General features: G+C 41.7%; 1 protein-coding gene and 1 long non-coding RNA gene across 4 annotated transcripts; one reads left to right on the top strand and one right to left on the bottom strand.

Annotated features, from left to right (window-relative positions):
* Nucleotides 1-2,197: 2,197 nt before the first annotated feature.
* Nucleotides 2,198-4,533, top strand: LOC115182838 (uncharacterized). The gene is made up of 2 exons (XR_003873893.1): nt 2,198-3,065; nt 3,239-4,533. It is a non-coding gene; the product is annotated as an uncharacterized LOC115182838 (long non-coding RNA).
* Nucleotides 4,534-6,305: 1,772 nt separating this feature from the next.
* Nucleotides 6,306-13,464, bottom strand: LOC115182741 (NF-kappa-B inhibitor delta). 3 transcript variants are annotated; one of them, XM_029744203.1, is made up of 11 exons: nt 13,320-13,464; nt 9,705-9,866; nt 9,334-9,575; nt 8,979-9,196; nt 8,703-8,808; nt 8,409-8,555; nt 8,245-8,296; nt 7,952-8,118; nt 7,539-7,655; nt 7,136-7,300; nt 6,306-7,046 (listed from the first exon to the last, which is right to left on the bottom strand). In XM_029744203.1, the coding sequence occupies exons 1-11, from the start codon at nt 13,333-13,335 to the stop codon at nt 6,975-6,977; spliced, it is 1,464 nt and encodes a 487-aa protein (XP_029600063.1). In that variant the 5' UTR covers nt 13,336-13,464; the 3' UTR covers nt 6,306-6,974. The 3 variants fall into 3 exon arrangements, with proteins under 3 accessions (XP_029600063.1, XP_029600064.1, XP_029600069.1); XM_029744204.1 differs by having other exon boundaries at nt 9,334-9,569; XM_029744209.1 differs by lacking the exon at nt 13,320-13,464 and having other exon boundaries at nt 9,334-9,600; nt 9,705-9,770.
* Nucleotides 13,465-21,411: the final 7,947 nt, after the last annotated feature.

Below are 21,411 nucleotides of genomic sequence, written 5' to 3'. Positions count from 1 at the left end.
TATATAGATGAGAAGATGGGAATTCCTTTGTGCACAGCCTCTCCCTTGTTGCTCTGTTGCTAGGGGTATCTTCCCTCCTCGTGCCGCATTACAGGAGGAGAGACCTGTTAGCGCATTCCTCCCCTCGCAGTTTCCCACGCCTCCTCAGGGCATAATGATAGCAGGCTACTCGAGTGCAGTAGAAAACCATCGGCATTGGCAGGCACATTTTTATTCTTCACAGTCTTTGGGGGATACCTCAATAGACTGAGGCTGCAGCATTGAATAGCCTATAACCAAATGCAGTGTCTGTGCGTCACCACCAGAGGACCCTCGTGCGTTCTAAGTGTTTGCAATTTACTTTATTGAGCCGCAGTTTTCTTTCTTTTCTTCCTATCCTACTCCACACCTCAAAAGTGCGCGTCTTCCCATTTTCTGTCCGCTGACCTGAAAACCTGCATCGGGGCGCAAGAGAGACTCAGCAGACAAAGACACAGTATATCCACACTGCAGTCATGTCAACTCAAGGAGGTTTGTCTTTTTCTGAATGTAGCCTATGCTAAGGGATCTTTACATTTAAAAAGACCAAAACAATTGAAACTACTAGTGAGTTTCATAATGTTTTGTTTGTTCTTCAGTTCAGTGTTTTATGTACAGGTTTTTTGCTCAGGCTGTTCTTGCACATCAATTATTTAGGCTAAGCTTGCTCCTAGACTCATTCCATCAATTTCTATTTCATGGAATTGATGAACAATTGGTGCATTGCTGCTAGAGCGCCATTACAGTCTAGGCTACTTTTCCTATGTTTTGGATCCCTTTCCATTTAATCTATGGACCTATTGCTTATTATTTTTCAAATTACCTAATACTCACTGTATTTTTTGTAAATGTATGGTTTTCTTATAATTTGTGAATGGTGTGTTGGCTTGCCCATCAGGGTGCAAGAGGGGAGGGGTAGTGCGCTGGGGAGAAGTTGAAAGCGCCAACTAAGCCATTACATAAAGTGGGGGTTCAGCAACATAAAGCCGCATTGTCGACGCTCTGTTTAAGTGCTGCCAAGATGATTTTATAGCCTACTGCTCGTTAAAGTCAAGATTTAGCATATTTACTAGTTCTGTGGCTGGGAGCTCTCATCTGAAGATGTTAGCATAGTTCAACACCTGGGGTGCGGACAGCACTTTAGTGTATAAAATAAAATATTGTATTAACAATTATTAGGATTGTTCTATTTTTGAACTCATCGGATATGTATAATCGGTACATGCAACTTGATTGATTGTCTTGTAAATCGCATTGTATTGAACGCCTCTCGTGCGCTTCTAACCCACTTTCTGTGGGCGGTCTTTTCTGCTGAGCAAAGACCCTGCATTGATCAGCGCTCCGCAGTCAAGCAGCACGGAGACAGCTGTTGTCGTCTTTTAGATAACGCCTAGTAAACTGGAAGATTTACGCATAAGATATTCCTGTTGGTGTAGCGCGTTGATTTTATTTGCAGTTGGTCTATTCGTGTGATCACATTAAGAAAAAATAACGCACTAACTCAAATTGCAATTGCTTTCATCGCTATCATGAGTATGCCAATTTAGAATCAGTAATAAATACGAGAGCAAAATCTGTCCACATTAGGCTACTCATATCCCGACGTTTTCCCAAAACTGTTCGAGTTCTGCTGTCCATGGTGCTGAACCGACTCCCATCCCAAAAAGGGCGTGCCCATGAGTTTGGACTCGGTCTATTGGCTGTTTACTACTCCAGCACTGCAAGATTCTGACATTTTTTATAACTTATATTACATAATGTTAGAACCTTGTTATTAGGCCTAATGTGGATGATTCTGATTAATAATTTGTGTTTTCTGTACAGAATCGATGCTTCATGATCAGAGTGACTTTGAATATGGTGAGTGAATTCATCTGAATGGATTCATTTGTTATTTGAGTCACACCATATATGGCATGTGAGTTGTACCATGTTACTACTACTAATGGTCATGATTATAGATTTTTTTTGTGGTTTCAGATTATGAGACACTTCGAACTACAGGGGTCATCATTGGTGTGATCTTGTTTGTGTCTGGTATCCTAATAGCTCTTAGTAAGTATACTTCCACACACTCCGCCTAGTCCGTCACATGCTCACCCGTAACTCTCTGAAGGTTACTGTAACTTTTCATCTCTTCAACAGGTAAAAAACTCACATGCTCAAAATCGTCTTCCAAGTAAGAGTTTGTACATGGCTTGGCAGTTGCTCCGCCTGTGCATGTGGAATGCATCAGACTTTGGAAGAGGAGTCCCCACCAAATACAGGATGGCTTTACTAATACTATTTTACTGTTACCATGTCTGTCCTTTCCTCCTCTCTCCCCTCCCACAGTGGATCTTATGTCTGAATGCTGCCTATTGGTTAAGATATTACAGTCCCGCCCTCCCTCCCTAAATCCAACAACACTGCCCAGCCATTCAACTAATTAAGCAGTCACCCTTATACAGAGCATCATATTACAGTCAAATGTCTCAAGATAGTCTAGTAGTCTAACTCTATGCCATCTTTGGCATTTTTGAAAATCAAGTGTTCCTGTCAAACAAACAATATTAAGGAAATGTCCTGCATTAGGGCTTTTTGGGGGGCTCTGGTTGAAAATGGAGGTTGTTGTTGCATGGGTTGGCAGTGTGGGTGGATGGCCTCAAAGAGTGTATGTTTACAGCCAATGGCATGCCGACCCAGTCTCTCCCTCTCCCCTACCCTTTGAGAGAGGACACTGATTGGGAAGATCCTGACAGATCACTGCATTTTGCCCCAAATTGAATCCTGTGATTGTCAAAGCTTTGTGGCCACAGCCCCTTCTGTGCATGGATACAGTTGACCTAATCCGTCTAAAATACCTTCTCTTTGGTCAGAACACACATGATCTTGGTTACGTTGTGGTTGTCTCCACAAAGCTTTGAGGAGAACTGAACTGTCAGAACTATCCAGGATTGCTTCCTTTAATTCCCTTTCTCTCCTTGTGTCAGAGTGAATAACTGTCTTCTCTTGTCTTCTCATCTTCAGCTCTAATACAGCAGGCACCCAAATACCAAAGACAGATGGTGAGAGAGAGAGAGAGAGAGAGAGAGAGAGAAAGAGAGAGAGAGAAAGAGAGAGCCCTAACCCATTAGAGTTCTCAAACATTTTCTTACATACAAAATATTAGTGATATTTAGTGAGAGAGAAAAATAACACACTGTCCTCTATCTTGTGTTCTTGTGTTCTTGTGTTGCAGTGCCACCTCCAACAGTATAGACAAAGTGTGCATGGAGGCGAGGGAGAGTCATCATGGGAGGTGCCGCAGAGAGGCCAGAGAGAGGCCAACACACACAATAACACACACTCACTTGTTTATGGCTGACACACACCAGCGCCCATTGGAACATCAAGTAATGGTGCACACCCAGCCCAAGCTGACCAGAAGAATGACGGAATTGTCATTCTTGATTTAAATAAAATGTATATCAAGCCAAGATGAAGATGTGACTCTTAACCGTCTTTGTTACTTGTGTATTAGGTGCTATCAATCTACCTTGCCTAGGAGAGAATGTAAAGTAGCCTTCAGTGCTGATTTTGGGGTTAATCCTTACCCCAATCTGCACTAAAAGCAAAAAAACATACCTAGCCCAAGATCAGCTTTCAGGTGCACTGTAAATGTATATCATGATGTGGGTAGTGTTGAAACAGAACTGAATGCTGTGCTCTCTCTGTTCCTTGCTTTTGACTTCATGCACACCCAAGAAAGTTGATTGCATGTCTCATTTTACTTCATAGTACTCTCAATGCACTTTAGAAATCTACAATTTTATTATCCAGTCGTGTGAGACAGGTCTTTTACATTTAGGATTTCACGTTGGACCTATTAATAACCTCAAGCATGAATTAAGATATCAACCCAACCCCATTATCCCACTGTGTTTTACTGACGGTTGGCTCAGGATCGATCTGCTGTCATTTGTGATGGCATTAAGTGGATTGTCGTGGGTGGTTGTGTTCTAGGTAACAATGAGAAGAATGTCAACCCCATGTCAAATGTTAATTTTACAGCAATTTGAAACAGAAGCAGGAATGAAGTCTCCTGTTATTCTCTGGGGTCTGTAAGAGGGTGCTACCAGTATAGTATTGTATGTCAATGGCCTTTTTCTTTCTTCTATTGCATTTTAAGTTACATTGCACGAGTAGAATCATTCAAAGCACTAAAAAGGTATTACCTTGGGTTGACGGAGCGGGCATTTTAAAAGTGTATGAGTTTAAGCATAATGAAAAGGTCAATACATTAAGATAAGAAGGCACAGTAACTACCTGCAAATAAAATGTCTGTATTATCATTATTTAGAGCTGTTTCTAACTTGCTGAAAGTACAATGTCTGTTTTCTTCAGCTATTTTTATTTACCTGTATGTAGCACTAGTAATCCCTGATACTGAGCCAATGGCGTAACAGTTAACCAAAAGGAAATGAGTGATTCTCACCAGAGCTAACCAATAAGACAGCTGCTGCAATAAAAATCACCCTGTATGCACAGGTCTTATTGATGTATTGTTTACAGTTATTTCCCATATTTTTTAATCTGAACATTTATCAATACATACATGTGATGTAAAATGGAGTATAAAATAGATGACAAATAAAGATATTTGAAGAACAGATTTAATGCCAGCGTTAAGTTCAGAAAATCAGGCAATTCAGTAAATCAGAAGGATACATTCAGTGAATAGTAACAGCAGTATTACACTGTTACAAACTGTCCAAGTACTATATAGTCCAGAAACTTTGAACAAAATGGAACCATGCAGCCAAAATCAACAGATTCTCTAGTACCAATTTTAAATGATAACATTAGTTATTCTCCCTCATGTTAACTCACCTATGATTTAGACCTAGGAACACATAAAGACATCTCTGTATGTTCCTAGACTGACTGCCCAGGTACCAAAACTAGGGGAAATCACATTTGAAAATCATTTCTTCTATAAGTCTGGGGAAATGTTGTGTCATATCTCCAATGAGATGTTTTTTTTATTACATTTTTAATGCCACTGACAGTGATGAAGTGGTATATTCACTACAACATTATTTCAAAGGGCACATGCATGCTACCTCATTGGAGATTAAAAAGAAGGAAAAAAACAGTCATAAAAGGTAGATGAGTAAGTGATGGATGTTTTCTTGTCACCACAAAACATGTTGTGGTATTTTCAATCATGAGTCATGTTTGAAAATACCTGATTGGTTGAAGGTGAAATAAGTCATAACTGAAATACTCCTCCTATAATGCCCTTTAAGAAATAAATACTACTGGTACTACATTGTATACACTGATATGTTATATAATTTTATATAGCATGTGTTGTCAATATCACCATATTCCCTTTACACAGTAAATATAAAATGTTCTTTCCATAAGTCATAGTATGAATGAGACAATATACAGTGGTGTAAAGTAATTAAGTAAAAATACTTTAAAGTACTGCTTAAGTCGTTTTGGGGGGTATCTGTACTTTACTATTTATATTTTTGACTACTTTTACTTTTACTTCACTATATTCCTAAAGAAAATAATGTTATTTTTACTCCATACTTTTTTTCTGACAACCAAAAGAACTTGTTATATTTTGACAGAGAAATGGTCCAATTCATGCACTTATCAAGAGAACATCCCTGGTCATCCCTACTGCCTCTGATCTGGCGGACTCACTAAACAGAGAACATCCCTGGTCATCCCTACTGCCTCTGATCTGGCGGACCCACTAAACAGAGAACATCCCTGGTCATCCCTACTGCCTCTGATCTGGCGGACCCACTAAACAGAGAACATCCCTGGTCATCCCTACTGCCTCTGATCTGGCGGACCCACTAAACAGAGAACATCCCTGGTCATCCCTACTGCCTCTGATCTGGCGGACTCACTAAACAGAGAACATCCCTGGTCATCCCTACTGCCTCTGATCTGGCGGACCCACTAAACAGAGAACATCCCTGGTCATCCCTACTGCCTCTGATCTGGCGGACTCACTAAACAGAGAACATCCCTGGTCATCCCTACTGCCTCTGATCTGGCGGACTCACTAAACAGAGAACATCCCTGGTCATCCCTACTGCCTCTGATCTGAAGAACTCGCTAAACACAAATGATTTGTTTGTAAATTAATGTCAGAGTGCTGTAGTGTGCCCCTGGTTATCTGTAAATTTAAAAAAAGTAAATTTTAGCAATTCAATTTACTTTTGATACCTAAGTATATTTACTTTTACTCAAGTAGTATTTTACTGGGTGACTTTCACTTTTACTTGAGTCATTTTCTATTAAGGTATCTTGACTTTTATTCAAGTATGACTTTTGAGCACTTTTTCCACCACTGACAATACATTAGCTATTCAATGAGCACTGTGAGCATATCAAATATAAAAAGAAAAGACCTAGTTAAGTTATAAAAGACATTGAAAGCATGAGCACAATGGTACACTGTGTCACATGCTTAGTGAAACAACAACCACCTTTCAACAAACCAATATGATTTCTGACCATGGTGGGAAGTTTTGACAAGAGAATGAGTGGGGGTGGTGGCCTAGAAACCCTCCTCAGATATACCTCTAAAGAGGGCTTCCGGGCTGGGGAGTACTCACACAATGAGTCTGTGCAGCTTTGAATATAATGTAAACGATTTCATAGAAATCAAGGTTGTACTGAGTGACAGTAATATCAGTTACCATTGCTCATTACTAGCTAGCCATTAAATTCAGAACTGAATTCAGATAGTGACCAAAATCATGTCAATCAAACATATAGTTTCAAAGTGAATGCCCTAGTATATATTAGAGATTTGTGGTGTTTAAAAATCCTCACATGAAGATACGCTAGAATCCCTCCCTCTTGGAAGTACAGATGTCTGGATTCAACCTACAGTACAGACCTTCAGTACTTCCTCTGAAAAGAGGTGGAGGGATACACAGGGACATAAAAACTAGTCCGGGTCACTCTTGGTCCTGTAAGGACATTACACGTCGACGAGAGGAAGCACTTCGCTTTTTCAGTATGAGCTTGAGCTGAAAACAGATGGGACAGGGATAGGTGAGCTGAGATTACATGAATGAAACAAAATGGCCATTTGCTGTCTGTCTGTCTGACTGCTCACCTGTTCCCCGTGGGGTCCACTCTGCAGCAGGTGTGCAGGCTGGTCGTTCTCCAGGTTGCGGATGCTGGGGTCGGCCCCTCGGCCCAGCAGCAGCCTCAGCATCTCCTCTTGGTGTGGGCTGCCATGGAGACCAGCAGCCATATGCAGCGCAGTATGACCATGTGCCTGCCGGTGAGGAGGTAAAGGGAATCATGAAGCTGTGAGTATAGACCAACACTATGGCAATAATTAGATATGCACACACTGTCGATGAGTCTCCCTTTCTTTTCACTCTTTTCCTTTCACCTTTTCACACACTGCTGAAGATGTTCTACCTCTCCTTTCTCTTTTCATGGAGTCTCTCAGGACACAGGTCAGTTTCTCTACACCTTTGAAGAGCAGACAATCTCACAGCAGCACTGACCTTCATGTTGACAAAGTCCCTCATGTTGTCCAGGGGGGTCTTCAGCAGATGGCGAACCAGCTGGATGTTCCCCTCCTTCACAGCCAGGTGAAGAACAGTCTTGTTACTTTTGATTTCCTGGAAACAGAGGAAAACACTGTATGAAGCCTCGAAATGAAACCGCAACGCGCCGAAAGTGAGGAAAATATTCAAAACCCATTCAAGATTTTTGCAGGTGTGAGGTTGGGTAGACAAAAATCTGACTAATAGCTCCAGAGTTGATTTATTTTCTACCAAAATGAACCATGCCATTGTCTTGGGAGGACGGAGGTATAGATGGTGTTTTCTACTTATTGAGTACTGGCACCACTTGTTGATCACTGGCTCTAAAATACTAACTCTTGTAGGTTACATTTAAGTAGTTCATTCAGTACCTGGCTGGTCAGAGAGGCTCCGGTGTTGAGTAGCATCTGCAGCCAGGAGAGCTTCTCCTCTGCCAGGGCATGGAGGCTGGCATCACCCAGCCCCGTGGAGGAGAGGGAGGAGAGAGTCTTCATGGTGCTACTGTGGGAGATGGCTGCACAGTGCAGAGGAGTCAGACCTGAGACAGGAGTGGGAAAATAGTTTATTCTATTGTTATTACTTATTCTGTTGTCTTATTATATCGTTTGTCATGTCTTTTGAGTAATGGATGTGTTGTTCTCATTTGACATAAGCTGGATGTTACCTTCAAAATTGCGAGCCTCCAGGTTCACTCCAGGCCCAATGGAGAGAATAACCTACAAATACAGATCCAAAGATTGAAATTGGTTATTCTCATCATTCTGTTATTTATCTAGATTGAGCCCTAACAGATGATACATTTGGTTGAAGGCAGTGCTGCTGGTTTACCTGCATAACCCTGGGGAAGCCATAGGTGGCAGCAAGATGAAGTGCTGTTTGACCTTTGACATCACAGGCATTTATATCCGCTCCTAAAGTCAACAGATCCTGGACGATTTCCGGATGGTTAGCAGTCACCGCCACCAGCAAAGCAGTCTGGTATACAGGAGTGGTGGGGGGGGTTAATGCAATTACACTAAGGCTCACTATGTGTGGCATCCACACATTTATTTTAGAGGAAGCATCTCATTTGTGTTGAACTCAATCCTGTGTTCTCTAAAGAAGTGTCTTCTTGGTGCATACCTTCCCCTTGTGTTCCTTGGAGTCTAGCCTGCCCAGCTCAGCAAGTCTCTCTGCTGCAGCGAATGCATACTCCCTCAGGCCCTTGGCTGTGTAGATATGCAGAATCCTGACAAGACAATACAACGTGAGAAACTGGTTTCAGGTGACACCTACAGTCGAAAATGTCAAGTGTCATGAGACCTAAGACATTTGCCAGGTTTCTCTTAACATTTTCTTAAACTTAGTCATGTCTACTTTCTCAACATCAGGTCACAAGCTGATGTCACACACACTTACGTGTCTCCGTCGTCATCCTGCCAGGTGGTTCTGCTGTAGTCCATCCCTCTGAGGAACATCCTGGCTTCCTCCAGCTTAATGACATCCATCTGGCCACTAAACACCTGCTGGACAGGCTCTGTGGGGCCCAGGGCCCCCGACGACCAGGAGAAGACAGCGGTCTGCAGGGGCCCTGAAGGAACCAAACTAGACACAGCCTCGGTCACTGGACACTCCGTCTGTAAAGGTAAAATTGGTATCATCATAAACGCTATAGCACATACTGTTCATGTACTAAATAGCACGTGAACAACAAGTAGTCAAAAGAATGATGTAATGTCAAAATGCTTCTGTTGGAGAAACCAGTCCTCCTTACATAATGCTGAGGCATCCTGGTGTCTGGGTAGTCCTGAATCTGCTGTGTGTTGTAGCTGGAGGCCATCTGAGGGCTGTAGGCTGGAGTATGGCTGTAGTCCATTGAGGAGGATGGGCTGGAGAAGTAATTGTTCCCCATAGGGGAGAATGGACCTTCATGTATGGCCGAGAGGGCTTGGTGTTCATCCATAGGACCCCATCTCTCATACCCCACTGCCATGTCTGAGTAGCTGCTGGCTACACCTGGGAGGGTCACAAGTTAACCCATCTGTCAATGTCAATGGAAAAGTATTTGAATAATTTGACAATGTATTTGACCCAGGTCTGGTTGGGTTGCAAAGGGCTTACATGGGTGCTTCAAGCAGTACTCACCTGTTGAGGTAGGCTTCTCTGGTGTTGACACCTGTTGGGAGAGGACAGTGGCAGTGGGGACACCGGTACTGGTTGTTGCCGTCGAGGAGGTCTCCCTCTTCCTCTTCTGCTCCAGGAGTTTCTTCACTGTGGGAAGAGTGTAACACGGCTTCTCCTTCGGTGCTGTGGAGACAGAGTTAATGTTACAATGAATGATCTTTGGTGGATAGTCATGAAGTCGACCATGACATTTGTTCTCTATTGGGGTGCTTTTCTACAATGGTCTACTATTCTTATCAGACATGTATTACTACAAAGCGACACAGCTGAAGCTCTTGGTATAGTGTTATGACATAATATGAAGTAATGTGGTAATTTTGGATAACGCTTCATTCTTTAGTTTTTGGATTGAAAGGATTGGCAAAAAGAGGCCATTCTCCTCCAGCTCTGTGATTTCCCATGATTCATCTATGATATCATCTTTACTCTTTTCCCCATCACTTTCTGTTCCATTCAGCAGCCAGAGGAAAGAGAGATAGTGGTGAAAAATATAGGTATCTGAGGTTTCCAGCTTGATATTGCTTGTGTGCGGCAAAGCAGGGTAGTTTTTCCTCGAAGTCATCACCCCGCACGTGAAAGACAAAGCGACATTTCCACCGAGGAGCATAAACAGGTAGAGAGAGAGCTCTGAGGAACCTATTCCATTAGGAAAACAGGCTGTGAGGTCAGAACTAACAGATAGATTCAATAGAACCCCTACCATGTGGAGGCTTGCCACTGCACATTTTCTGTGACTCTTTCCTGTCTAGCTCCGTTACGCTGGCTGTGGTAAACCACAGCACCTTCCTGTCGCTGCTGTGTGTGCCGAGAGCACGTTACAAAGCCAGATGTGAAGAGAGAACATATAAACGTGGGCCATGTCTGCTCTGCTGTGTGACTGGGCTGGTACCCATAACATAGTGTCTGACTATTATCATGATGATTCATAAATGTGGTCATGGAGTAGATAGTTTCGCACAGATATCTCACTTCACCTGTCCTTTTCTTAGAAGACAATCAAGCCATAGAAAGGGGGCTTTTTGGGGTGTGAGCCTGAGTTTTTGGTCTAGTTGCAATAACATATTTGAATGCTACAGGTGTCTCATCTATTCCCCAAGGGGGTTTGGTGAACATAGGAAGGAGTGATAAAAACATACTTTTGTAGTGCCATCAACACAGTTTCAGTGGAAATCTCTGACTTGAGAGCGAGAGTATAGTGAATGCCTGGGTGAGGGGTGTGTTGCGTTTTCACTTTACGTATCCCTCTCACAACGAGGAACGTTTGGTATCACTTTACGTATCCCTCTCACAACGAGGAACGTTTGGTATCACTTTACGTATCCCTCTCACAACGAGGAACGTTTGGTATCACTTTACGTATCCCTCTCACAACGAGGAACGTTTGGTATCACTTTACGTATCCCTCTCACAACGAGGAACGTTTGGTATCACTTTACGTATCCCTCTCACAACGAGGAACGTTTGGTATCACTTTACGTATCCCTCTCACAACGAGGAACGTTTGGTATCACTTTACGTATCCCTCTCACAACGAGGAACGTTTGGTATCACTTTACGTATCCCTCTCACAACGAGGAACGCTTGGTATCACTTTACGTATCCCTCTCACAACGAGGAACGTTTGGTATCACTTTACGTATCCCTCTCACAACGAGGAACGTTTGGTATCACTTGAAGCCACTCAAATGGATACAAAGGAGGAACTGCCTTTCTGTTCTGCAGTTGTGGAAACTCCAGAAGTTATCAACATACTGTTCCTAGTCTCTCTCTTCTCTTGGACTTGAGTTTTACTTGTCTCTCAATTTTTTCCCTCATTTATTTTCTCTTTCCTCAGTTTACTGTCTTGCTGAGTAAGGAATAAAAAACAGACTACTGTCACTTGCACAACTAAAAATAAGAGGAGATTCCAAGGAATTTTAGCTAAACTAAAATTACATCAATTACATGTGCAATTTTCATACCTTATAACAAAGATTTTAAACATTACTGTAAGAGACTCCTATTGTATTATATTATTCAAAATGTATTGCTACTACTGTTATAGGCCAAATAAGAATCAACTTGCCAAACTATGACATATTGGTAAAATGAAACTGAAAATGGCTTGTGGCCATCTCAAGACTTTATTCCAATGTATCTAATGAGTTCATCTTCATACAATACATCATCAGATACTGTAAAGTCATTAGTGAATCCCCTTACGTCATTGCTCAACCTCCACCACAGTGTAGGAGGGATGAATACTGATAGAGGGGATGCCTCACAGGGGTGAGAAAGAAAGGGCATCTACACACGGAAGGGCAGCTCTGGCCACTGGTGCATACTGTAGACAGCAGGTGTGCCTCCCCAAAAATAATCTCATGCAAATATTTGACTAGTAGTGCATGTTGGGTGATAGAATAACCCTCCTACATATACAGGATAGGCTACAGTCGGGTATTAACCCTTAAAGGCAGTCTACTGTCCATGTCCAAAATCAGTCTTTCTTTTAAAACACCCACAGAGAGGGAGAACTGTCCTCAATGTTCTTTGTCACCAAGCAAGCAATAAAGGTCCCAGATGTATTCTGTAATATCACCTACACAGTGATGTAGTGCTCTATAAAGCATATTGCTACTTGAGTTTGGGTATAGAATAATACATGTAGTACTCTACAAGTCCATTTGAACCTAGAGTTACAGTACATAATTAGGCAGACAAATAGTTATATCAGTGCAGAAAGTTCTTTACATCAGCCTATTAAACTAAACATCTTCAAAGGTCGATTTTTACAGTTGTCAAAGTTGGGACGTTAGTTAAACGATTCATGACAAGGAGACAGTGCTGCCTGGGATACTCTGTCTGAACGTTGTTGCAATGTAATATTTCAATCGCGGAAACCCCTGGCCATTTAGTCATACGCGTGGGCGGCGGGGATTCCGACGACCTTTCTATTTGCTGGCTCAATATGCTGCGGTGCCGAGCAGAGAAAACTAAGTGAACTTCCTCAATGACTGTGGCACTATGTATACTAACATATTGCATAGAGTTGACTGCTACACTATGCCTATCGCCGGCACTGGCAAATCACGTTCATTATTGCCTGTGTAAAATAGCCTATCCGGATTCCCCCTTCAAAACCCAGCATTAAAAGGGGAACTGAGATGTCGCAAACAAGGGCGAGGGTTGAGAGGGTTTCCCCGCTGTCTGTTTTCAATACGCAAAAGTAGGCTATTGTTCTCATCATTGCCTGTAAATGTTGACTTAACTTCTTAGAATTAACGTTTTAATAATCTCACATTAGTTTGATGCAGTCAGTTGTATGATATGATATAGGCCTACCCACTTTATAACAACCCTCATTTATTTTGAATGTTAGTCCTCACTTGTAGGCTACTTGTCACTTATTCATCAAAACAATAATGTAACTTAGACATTAGGAATGGATGTTCAAAACTGAGCAGCAAGAGAATGCAAAACATAGCATTTGATTGTCAATGTCACAACATCCGCTATATGATCACAATATTCGTATCTAGGCTTATTAGTAGCCTGCGAGTCAATGTCATATTCATCATCAACATAATAAACACTCACATTTCTGCCAGTGCATGTCAGAATCCCTTTTTCTTTGTAACACCTTGTCAGCTCCTCTGGTCTCTTCTTCGGTGTTTGAATTCGCAGCGGTTCCTGGTCCTTTCTCTAAGTGTCAGACTTAGATGATCTGACTCCTGTGTCTCTTCTGTCAAAGGCACGTTGTTGTCTTGCTACTATGTACACACAGAACACGTTCCCGGTGACGCCATCCCCATTGCCAACACCACGCCCACTATAGTCTGTGAAAATTGGGGGCGAAAGAGCCCAACATCAATGCGCTGCGCAACACTCCACTTGCTCAGAGATGGAGGGTGAGGGAGGGAGGGAGGGAAGAGGAGGGTGTAGACAGAGATAATATTTGTTATGTTAGACAACTAACTTTCCTGAATATTTTCTGAATTAACAATGCATGTTCTGATTCAAAGAGTGGAGATGATTTTGGCGACCAGGTTACATTCTAGTTTGTTTGTATGTGTTTTGTGTGTGTCAGTGGCGATTTTAGCATGTAAATCTTGGTGGGGCAAAAACTAAAAAGTGGGATGCATGCCAGCAAAGCCACTACACAACACAACACTAAACAATACATTCATTGCAGTATAACGGTGACAAACTGTGATCACAAACGGCCTACATAAAGCTGTCCCAACAGCAGTCCCAACATCTTACCACTGCTACACCTGGCTATCAGTAAAGCCTTGTCTGGCAGCGAAACAGTCCAGTCAGCCTCTTTTACTGCCTTTAAAAACACACAGCTGATATGGCTGACTTGCTTAAACAATAAGAGCGGATGAGAGCCAATCCGTAATTTCGATTAGGATATTAAAGAGCGAGCTAGGACAGACGTAGTCAGTGGCGGTTCCATCTTGTATGGCTCCCTGGGTGAACCCCCCTTCAGCGCCCCCCCCCCCCCCCCAAAAGGCACCATTCTGCACTAACTGTAATTTTTATTCACCCCAAAAGACTCTATATATCACTAAAGATAAAAAAAATATCAGCATAATATGGACTTCTTTTAATTTAGCCTTACAGCATTGGAAATTCCCCTTACTGAACTCAGGACTTAGTCAATACAATCACAGAAAACCTTTATGAAGTCATCTGACATTTAACCAAGTCAATAATGTGCTAGTTCGGTTGTAATCGTTTCCCTGCAGGCTACACCAGGGGCGGGGGGGGGGGGGGGCAGTGCCCCTGTGACAACAGTTTTGGACCCCCTTGTGGCCCCCCTAAATGTGGAGTATGAAATAATTTTTACATAACACATTTTTGCTATCGTTCTTTTTTTACATCCGTTATTAGACAGTGGCAACGCGGAACACTAATGATTATGAACATGGTCTTTTGCCTGCTAATGCCTGCAATGCAGTGAAGAAAACGATACGACAACAATAACATCTAATGTAACTGGCCCCTCTAACAGTACAACTGGCCCCAGCTTGGCCCCCCCAGTTGAAATGGTCTAAAACCACCACTGGGCTACACACATTATCATGATGAAACTGTGTGTAATTATATCCAATGTTATTTAAGTTAGTTGGACAGAAAACTGAATATTGTCCCCCTATGTGTAATAGCTTAGCAAGCAACATAGCAACATAGGCTAACAAACATAAGTGTTATACTAGCCTATTTCATTACATGCATAATATTATACTCATAAAGAGATGACATAGCTGCATACCTTTATCTTTTGCGCGTTTCTCCTCTTCTTCTTTCCTCTTTTTCCTAAACTGGGCATCTGACGCCTTAGACCTTTTCTTATCCATTTGTGTTGATTTGGCATTCGAGCATCAATACATTATCCAATATATCCACATCATTTTCCTTCCTCGTGATGCTATCTATTTTGTGAAGTGCACTGGTCCCTCCTGCAGCAAAGCACCCCCACAACACGATGCTGCCACCCCCATGCTTCACGGTTGGGATGGTGTTCTTCGGCTTGCAAGCCTCCCCCTTTTTCCTCCAAACATAAGGATGGTCATTATGGCCAAACAGTTCTACTTTTGTTTCATCAGACCAGAGGACATTTCTCCAACAAGTACGATCTTTGTCCCCATGTGCAGTTGTAAACCGTAGTCTGGCTTTTTTATGGTGGTTTTGGAGCAGTGGCTTCTTCTTTGCTGAGCGGACTTTCAGGTTATGTCGATATAGGACTCGTTTTACTGTGGATATAGATACTTTTGTACCTGTTTCCTCCAGCATCTTCACAATTTCCTTTGCTGTTGCTCTGGGATTGATTTGCACTTTTCGCACCAAAGTACGTTCATCTCTAGGAGACAGAACGCTTCTCCTTCTTGAGTGGTATGACGGCTGCATGGTCCCATGGTGTTTATACCTTCGTACTATTGTTTGTACAGATGAACGTGGTACCTTCAGGCATTTGGAAATTGCTCCCAAGGATGAACCAGACGTTTGGAGGTCTACAATTTTTTTTCTGAGGTCTTGGCTGATTTCTTTTGATTTTCCCATGATGTCATGCAAAGAGGCACTACGTTTGAAGGTAGGCCTTGAAATACATCGACAGGTACACCTCCAATTGACTCAAATTATGTCAATTAGCCTATCAGAAGCTTCTAAAGCATGACATAATTTTCTGGAATTTTCCAAGCTGTTTAAATTACACAGTCAACTTAGTGTATGTAAACTTCTGACCCACTGGAATTGTGGTACAGTGAATAATAAGTGAAATAATCTGTCTGTAAACAATTGTTGGAAAAATTACTTGTCATGCACTGTCACGCTCTGACCTAAGAGAGCTGTTTTTTCTCTGTTTAGTTAGGTCAAGGGGTGATAGGGGGTGTGCATTCTATGTTGTTTTGTTTCTATGTTTTGGCCGGGTATGGTTTCCAATCAGAGGCAGCTGTCTATCGTTGTCTCTGATTGGAAGCCATACTTAGGCAGCCTTTTTCCCCCTTGGTTTTCGTGGGTAGTTGTTTTCTGTTTTGTTAGTATAACCTGACAGAACTGTTGGCTGTCATTTTGTTTTCTTTGTTTAAGTGTTTTCATTAAAAGTAAAGATGAGCACTCAACACGCTGCGCCTTGGTCCCCTTTATACGACGCTCATTACATGCACAAAGTAGATGTCCTAACCGACTTGCCAAAACTATAGTTTGTTAACAAGAAATTTGTAGAGTGGTTGAAAAACACGTTTTAAATGACTCCAACCTAATATATTCACAGTATTATGAAGGAATTGTTGTTTATTTGGTAGCATTTCGTAGTGTGACTGATTTGACTAATTGCATTAGTACTGTACAAAGTTAGAGTTGCGCTATTTGATAGCTTCCCCTGCTCCCCTTACCTCTGGTCTCCTGAGGTCAACCTACCCCCACCCCCCTCCCCATCTTGTACTTCTGAGTGGGTAGACCTTCCCAGGCAGTAGCCTGCCTAGTTTACAAACTAGAATTATGGTGCCCACTCCGCAATGGTTAATTGACCCACAGTCCCACAGGGTGACATGATATCATTAACGTGATGTGCAAATGAGCGAAAGAAAACCGATCATGCAAATGTCACCATTCCAAAAAATGTTGTGAGGGCAAGATGCCGCCGGGCGTTTGTCCATGTTGCTTGTACCTAAATCCGCCACTGGACGTAGTCAATATAACTATTTGTTTAGCACTTTTGAAATCTACAGCAACAGAAATCAGAACATGGGTCGTTCTTAGTGTTCTTCCTGTACCCCAAGTCGGAACCGTAAGATAAATAAAGGGGGCATATAAGCAGACAATGGAAGCTCTTACAATATTCAATGATAACATTTCTCTAAAACAGCTTATAGGCTACATGTGCACCACCAAGGCAGAACAGTAGGCAAAATTAAGAGGGGTAAATAGACTAAATGATTAGAGTGAGGTACATGGGCTACTAACATCTTACTACACAACATACACTTAGTATTACTTTCTTAGCTACAGTATAAACATCTCCCTGGCATATGACATCATTTATACAGCAACATACAATACATATTTGGACTCACCTTGTTGTGCTGTGCTCACTTGAACAGAAAGGTGGCGCGACGGTCCTTCATGTACACATTTTGACATCAAAGTCTGGCATTCTCTGAATTTATGATGCTTTCAAAACAACTGGGAACTCAGAAAAAAACAAGGTTGAATCATGATGTCATTGATCTTAAGGTCATAGCTCTAGAAAGAGGTCAGATTTACAATTCTGAGTTGGATGACCATTCAAAAGGTGTTTTCCCAGTCGGAGCTCGTTTATTCATGAATTCCCAGTTGTCTTGAACTCACCGAAGTCAAGTTTTCGCAGTTCCAAGTTAACAGTTGTTTTGAGCACGGCACACATCATGCTTCATTGACAGCATGGCCAATGTTGAGTGTTTATCATTTTAAACTTGGAAAAGAGCTCCTTAATCCCAGACTTGGGACCAGACAGCCACTCCCCTGAATAGCAGGCAAGTGATTGCTTTGCAATGGTTGCAGTTAGCCACTGTCACTGATTCCTTCCAAACCACTCATTGTTGAATTTGGGAATTACGATACGTTTTATCTATAATTTCTCTTCATTATTTCTCTTCATATGACAAGGATTAAAAAGAATTTGACAGTAGATTGCCGACTTGATTCATGATGATGACTGCTAGCTTAGATTTTGAAAGTGTTTATTTTATTTGTATTTAACCAGGCAAGTCAGTTAAGAACAAATTCTTATTTACAATGGCAGCCTACACCGGCCAAACCGGGACGACGCTGGCAGAGACAGAGTGAGAGAGAGCGAAAGAGAGGGAGAATAAGAAAGAGAGATTTCCTTGATGTAGTAGGAATCTTCCTATATACCATCATCACGGACTACTGTATTATTTAGAAACCTTTAGTTCCTCTTCCTCTCCACTGCAGCGGTTGGTATCTGCATGAGGAGGAAATCTAACTGAGCAATCTCATTGGCTGCTTTGGTCTCAAACCAATGAGAGGAGGGGAATCCAGCATCAAAGCATACACCCACTATTCCTTATCAAACTGATAAGCGTCTACATGCATGCTAGGAAAGACATGAATCTGGCTTGTCTTATTATAGCACAATGGGTTTATATTGACATGTTTAGCATTTCTCATTCATGGTTGAGATCAAGTCCATTGGAAAATAATTAAGTCAGTAATTTATTTGAACTTTTAATGGCAATTTATCCTAGATTGACAAAATCAAAGGGTAATTCAACCCAGACCTTGGAGCCTACTAGCAGCTCTTGTTAGCTTTGCAGGACAGGACAGAGCCTCCGGCATAGGATTTGAGAATCTTTTTATACAGCTGATTCAGTGTTTCTTTGTCAGGGTGGAAAGGCTATGAAGCCCTCTAGCGTCTGTTTGATACACTTTGATACACTCGCCCCATCTAGTGTAATGCAAGCTCAACTACCATTTTCCTCTGTGTTAGGAGGGCTGAGGAGCGTTCTTGACAAGGACAGCCCATGGAGTCTTTTTAACTTCATGAATTGAAGTCTTAATTAAGACATGATAATTATCATTGGAAGGTTTGAACTGTATGATTTGAAAATAAGGTGGCATCTGTGTAGCCTATCCCAACTCAGACTTTTTTAAAGAATATATAACTTTTTATCAGCAAGTGATCTATGTACACAATGGCAAATACAGTTTTTTTAAATGAACACCCACAACCTCCTGTGAATGATTATTTTATAGGTGACCTTTTTCACTAAATAGTCTGAAGGGAAAAGTTTCCAATCAAGCTGGTCCATTTCTGCACTACTGTAATATCAGCCAGATGTGTATACCTGCTGTTTATAGACAATGTGGACACAATGATGAGTTATCATTCTTTGACTGATGAGAGTGTTACAGCAGGTGAAGGGCATCGGTGAGTGTTACTGATTCATTCAACATGCTAATCCCTAATTCAGATGGAGGCTGTATCCACTGTTACAGAGACCTTCACTGTTAACACCTTCAGAGGATGGAGAATGCAGTGATTCCTGATGTATGGAAAGACTCTCTCAGTGAAAGTGTGCGTGAATCTGTGTATATGTGTGTTATTCTCTGGGTCAGAGAATGACAGCTTTCCTCTGTACCAGTCCAGCTGCACTCTGACCCTCTTGGGTTTCTGTCTCATGGTTAGGCGATCGAGTCTGTAAACACGTGGCACTATTAGAACATATGTTAAATACCTATCCTTTAAAAACCACACACCGCAGGATCCTCTACACATGCTGAAGTCTCCCTTCCTCCGGCAAGACTCTGTGATCACACCCACAATCCGTCCTGTACTGTTCCCAACCTCATCGTGTGTTCCTGAGTTAACTTCTTTGGGATAGGGGGCAGTATTTTCACGCCCGGATAAAAAACGTACCCGATTTAATCTGGTTACTACTCCAGCCCGGAAACTAGAATATGCATATAATTAGTAGATTTGCATAGAAAACACTCTAAAGTTTCTAAAACTGTTTGAATGGTGTCTGTGAGTATAACAGAACTCATATGGCAGGCCAAAACCTGAGAAGATTCCATACAGGAAGTGCCTTGTCTGACAATTTGTTGTCCTTCTGTTGCATCTCTATCGAAAATACAGCATCTGTGCTGTAACGTGACATTTTCTAAGGCTTCAATTGGCTCTCTAAAGCCACCAGAAAGTGGAATGGGGTGTCTGCTGTCTCTGGGCAAAGAACAGCAGCAGAATTTGTTAGTGGTCAGCCTGGGGACAGTGAGACTGAGATGCGCGTTCATGAGACTACTCCATTTTTTTCTTTCAGCCTTTGAATGAATACAACGTTGCCCGGTTGGAATATAATCGCTATTTTACGAGAAAAATCGCATAAAAATTGATTTTAAACAGCGTTTGACATGCTTCTAAGTACAGTAATGGAATATTTTGAATTTTTTTGTCACGAAATGCGCTCGCGCATCACCCTTCGGATAGTGACCTGAACGCACAAACAAAACGGAGCTATTTGAATATAACTATGGATTATTTGGAACCAAAACAACATTTGTTGTTGAAGTAGAAGTCCTGGGAGTGCATTCTGACGAAGAACAGCAAAGGTAATCCAATTTTTCTAATAGTAATTCTGAGTTTAGGTTGTCCCAAACTTGGTGGGTGTCAAATTAGCTAGCCGTGATGAAAGTGATGATCTCTCTCTGATCATCTCCTCATTCTTCTCCATCTTCTGACTCTTCTGCTTCTCTTCCTCCCTTAGTGCAACTATCCTGACCTCTTCCTCTTGTAGGTACAGATGAAGCTTCTCAAACTCCTCCTTGATTTGCCTCTCTGTGTGCTGAGCCTGGCTCTGGAGTTAGCAAATAAGAATGTATCTGATAGTAACATCAGTCACCAGTCTATCATCCATAATTCCACAGGGTGGAAATGTGGCTGTGATCATTCTGCATTCTTACCTTAATGTGCTCTGCTGTTTGATCCCAGGTCAGTTTAACGCCATTGAAGACATTCAGCTTCTCCTGAAATGAAAAAACATAGAAGTTGGGTGTAAAACATTGAATTATCGAAGACATAAAATGTCACAATTTTGATGTATTGACCGTGTTGTCCTCCTTTGGTTTTCAATTGTTGCTTGGAATCTTGATTATTTTCAAAGCCCATGAATAAGTCATACAATATAAGTTAGTTGATTGGTGAATAGCTGAATGTCACAGTGCTGTTCTGTTCTTTAATCCATTTTACTTGGATCTCTCTTGCTCAGGTGAGTCAGGGGTGGAGCTATAAAAAATAGCAGTACAAGGGTCATAGATTTCTGCAGTTATACTCTTCTCTGAATACTTATAATTAGTGTGCTTGGTTCACCATGAATAATACTGTGCTCTTGCATGCTTATTGTTTGCTTTGTAACTATAAACATCAAACCAACTTCAAAATGTGCAGGCTGGAAAAACTACAAAATAACTTTCAGAATTGTAAAGGCCTACAAACAGGCAATGGAGTGCATCAGACATATAAAGGAAACAGAGGAGGAGGAGTGGGAGGAGCAGAGAAACCTGTTACTTTTCAAAAGGGAAAACTCTTAGCAAGCCTGAGTGAAAGACAGTAACTGATCATCGTAGAAGGTCCTGTAGATAAGTTTACATTGAGGTAAGATCATTTTGTTTACAATGTATTATTTTG

The sequence above is a fragment of the Salmo trutta genome, chromosome 3 (genome assembly GCF_901001165.1).
Source record: "Salmo trutta chromosome 3, fSalTru1.1, whole genome shotgun sequence".
NCBI lineage: Eukaryota > Metazoa > Chordata > Actinopteri > Salmoniformes > Salmonidae > Salmo > Salmo trutta.
This window is presented reverse-complemented; position numbering and strand designations above follow the sequence as displayed.